Below are 4,176 nucleotides of genomic sequence, written 5' to 3' on the forward strand. Positions count from 1 at the left end.
CAATCGTTACTTTACCTTTTCTTCTTTGCCATTTGGCCAGATAATGACGGTACTTTCTTAAACTTGTTTAAATATTCTTTTGGCAAGTCCTAATTAATCACCACCATGGTTGTTGTGTTGTGGTGGGATTGCGCCACCCTTAATTACAGGATTCGGATTCGAGTCTTGGGTATAGAAAAAGTCTTGTTGGGAGTGCTACTCCGAGAATGGTCCCTGTAATGCGCGATCTGGATGTTGGGTTTGAAATCGAGAGGGCATCATGAGGAAGCTATTAGTTGCAAACTATAAGACGATAAATAAGATGACAACGAAAAACAATACTAAAGACATAATTTTATTATATGATTTGGCCAACTGGTCTACATATAAAACTTAATATTAAAAACATAAAACTAATAAGAAAGAAAATCTCCCCCTAAACGAAAATCTTAAAACACTACATTGTGGATGTTATTGTGTTATGGTATGAGAAGGGGATCTTCTATTTATAGTTGTCCAAAATCTTTCCTCCAAGAAAGAGGTTAGCCAAATATGGAAAAGAATTATATTTTTTTCTTTCAGGAAAAGTAAAAGTAATTCTGGTAACTTTTATTTTCCTTCTAAGAAAAAGTAAAACTTAAATATAGTACAAAAATCAGGGCAAAAATTCTAACACTGAATTAGTCGGAGCTCCAATACGAGCACCAAACAACGAATGAAAAATCAAAAAAAAGTCCTAATTAATCTGTATTATGGACGCGGTACTGACTTGATTCTAGGAGTGTTGAATTGAGCTTAGTTCTGGTCATGAAATTAGATTTGAGAAGCTACTGCGATAACCATTTGAATAATGGTATCTTTATATAAACAGCCGGCCAGGATTATTATTTATTTAATTTTTAGTCAATGTACATTGGTTATATATTGTGTATATATATTTATACAAGTATTAAACAATTCAACATGAATTGTATATACATATATTATATATTTGTCGACTATTTTTAATTTAAATAATTAGATGGACTGCTATTTATAATAATTCCTTTTTTTTTAAAATAACTGCATTTTCAGGTAAGTTGTATAATAGATTATTCTCACGGCAGTTGGAATATTTCATATGTCTTATTGTATCGGCCGCTTCTAACGACAATCATTTTAAAAAAAATAAGAAAAAATGAAAAAGACTAATGTCATTGATTCAATAGTCAAATCTATAATCTATAATCTATATATAATCTCTATCTAATCGATATTTATGTCTATTTATAATCTATAACCTATAATCTATAATCTATAATCTATATTTATATCTATATCTATATCTATAATTTATAATTTATATCTATAGTCTATATCTACAATTATATCTATAATCTATATCTATAATCTATAATATATTAAAAGTATGAAGCACCTTAAAAATTTTGTTTGAACTTTTTGTCTTTCATTAAAAGTGTTTGTTTTAGACAAAATAGTTTTTTCACTACTTTTCTTAATATTTAAAAGTTGAAAAATAATTAAATATATTTATGGTAAAAAACTTTCCTAATTAGAAGTCATCAGAATTAATGACAACTAATTTTTTCATTAATTTAAGAATTCTAAACAAACAAAATTGATATTAAAAAGATTTGAAAAATCTAGAAATCAATGTAAAAGTTTTAGAATAAGAAAAATTTAAGAAGTATCAAATTTTAAAAAAGTTTAAAGTAAAAATAAAAAAAATATTCGTACCACAAATATGGTTCAAATTGATGTATCTCTGACAAACGCAAAAGTGATGATCCATCAACTACTTAAATTTTTAATGGTAAAATATATATGTGCTTACACTAAAATATATTTTTATGTTTACATTATTATATTAAAGTTTGAAGAATCTTTGAAAAGTGATTTAAATTTTTACACTTCATTAAAAATATTCACAATAGATAAAATTATTTAATTTGAAATAATTAAATGTTACACATGCGAGATGCGAGACACGTGTGGTTAAACTAATTAATCTAAATATGTGTCACTTTTAAAAAATAAAAAAGATATTAATTATTTCTTTCTATTGTATAAATAGATGATCTGAAGAATTCTTCAAAATCATATAAACGGTTATTGCTCATCTTGAGGCATGAATATGATGATGATGGGGAATTTAGTCTATAAACCTTCGACGATTAATACCATAAATTAAACAATTTCTTTAATTAATGATTGTAGCAAAAACATAAACATTAGAAAGTGTAGTATATAAAAAAATATCTTATGAAAACAAGAGGTTGCTAAAACAGGGAAGAAACTAATTAATTGAATAAGGAAAAACATCTTATCACGCTCAATTGACTTGGTCTTTTTTGTTAAATAAAAAATTGTCAATATTCATCACTATTTTACGTACGTGGAAAAACTTATATAAGTGATTGTCCTCTTAGAGAACGTATCAGTACTAAACTTTGAACAAAGATATGCTAACATGATTTCCTTCCTTACTTCTTTGCTAATTATCCTTGTAATATTCACCCAAAATATTAATGCAGTCGATTACACGGTCACCAACAGGGCCGCGAACACCCCTGGTGGTGCCCGTTTCAATCGAGACATTGGTGCCCAATATAGCAAGCAAACAATGGCAGCTGCCACTTCCTTCATATGGAAGATCTTCCAGCAGAACTCTCCAGCTGACCGAAAAAACGTGCAAAAAGTTAGCATGTTTGTCGATGACATGGATGGAGTAGCTTACGCTAGCAACAATGAAATTCATGTTAGCGCTAGGTGAGTATACATTGATTCAATAAATAAGTAGTGAATACATATCACGATATTAAATACACTATGCCCCTTATATAATTGGTTTATATTAAATTTGTGTTTTGTAGGCACATTCAAGGTTACTCAGGTAATGTCAAGAGAGAGATCACTGGAGTATTATACCACGAGAGCACTCACATTTGGCAATGGAACAAAAATGGACGGGCTCCTGGAGGATTAATTGAAGGAATTGCGGATTATGTGAGACTCAAAGCTGGCTATGCACCTAATCATTGGGTGAAACCAGGGCAGGGTGACCGATGGGATCAGGGCTACGATGTGACCGCTTGATTTCTCGATTATTGTAACAGCTTGAGAAGTGGATTCGTGGCACAACTAAACAAGAAAATGAGAACCGGTTATAGTGATCAGTTCTTTGTTGACTTGCTGGGAAAGACTGTTGATCAACTTTGGAGGGATTACAAAGCTAAATTTTGTGTCGAAATAAAAAATATTATCTAATGCCTTTGTACGATTCAAGGCTATATGTATCATGATCTTGTTGAATAACAGTAAGAAAATATATAATAAGAATAATTACAAGGGATTATCAAGAACCTATCTCACTCATGTGACTTTTTCATTTTTGCCTTAGCTATTTAGTTTTCAAAATTCACTAACCTGATTAATCAAAATTCGCAGCATCTATAATTTATTTAAGAGGAAAATGCTCTCTTCTAACAATTTCTTTATTTACAAGCTTGAACTCATACCTAAGCATATTACCAAACAAAAAAAAATATTACTTCTTCTATTTTATTTTATTTTATGTGACTTATTTTTCTTTATTTGTCTAAAAAAGAATGTCACATTTTCTTATTTGAAAATTTTTTAAAGACACAATTACTCTTTTACCTTTGTTGGTCCCACTTAATTAAAAAGTAAACACGTTACCTTTTATTTTTTAAATAAAATTAGTACAAGTACATTTTTAATAGCAAAGAATAATATGGTAAACATTATCAAGCCAAACCTTATTTCTTAAACTTCATGCCCAGTCAAATTAAACCACATAAAATGGAACAAGGGAGTAATTATTACGAAGGAATTTTATAACATAACAACTGTATAAGATGTTGACGAATCATCTTAATTTCTTAAGAAAATTCTTAAGGATTTGTTTGAAAAGTCACCTGCAAATTAAATTTGTGTGTGCTTTGATGTTTTTACACATTTTGACATGTTTGGGTGACCTAATAGGAAATTGGGGTCTGTGAATGGTTGTTAATACATGGTGTAGTTATAAGGTTATTTTTAATTTCTTCCTTTAATTTTCATCAAAAGAAAAATATAACTTTTTCATATTTTATCCTTATGATTAGCTACTTAATTGTTCTCCAAATCATTTTTAAGAGCTACGACTAAAATCAATTAACATGTGTATTGCGGTAA

The 4,176-nt window shown here is 28.9% G+C and overlaps 1 protein-coding gene across 1 annotated transcript; it reads left to right on the forward strand.

Annotated features, from left to right (window-relative positions):
* The first annotated feature begins 2,433 nt into the window (after positions 1-2,433).
* Positions 2,434-3,361, forward strand: LOC124890033. The gene is made up of 2 exons (XM_047401928.1): positions 2,434-2,748; positions 2,853-3,361. The coding sequence occupies exons 1-2, from the start codon at positions 2,450-2,452 to the stop codon at positions 3,073-3,075; spliced, it is 522 nt and encodes a 173-aa protein (XP_047257884.1). The 5' UTR covers positions 2,434-2,449; the 3' UTR covers positions 3,076-3,361.
* The last annotated feature ends 815 nt before the right edge of the window (positions 3,362-4,176 follow it).

The sequence above is a fragment of the Capsicum annuum genome, unplaced genomic scaffold, assembly GCF_002878395.1.
Source record: "Capsicum annuum cultivar UCD-10X-F1 unplaced genomic scaffold, UCD10Xv1.1 ctg1001, whole genome shotgun sequence".
In the NCBI taxonomy this organism is placed as follows: Eukaryota; Viridiplantae; Streptophyta; class Magnoliopsida; order Solanales; family Solanaceae; genus Capsicum; species Capsicum annuum.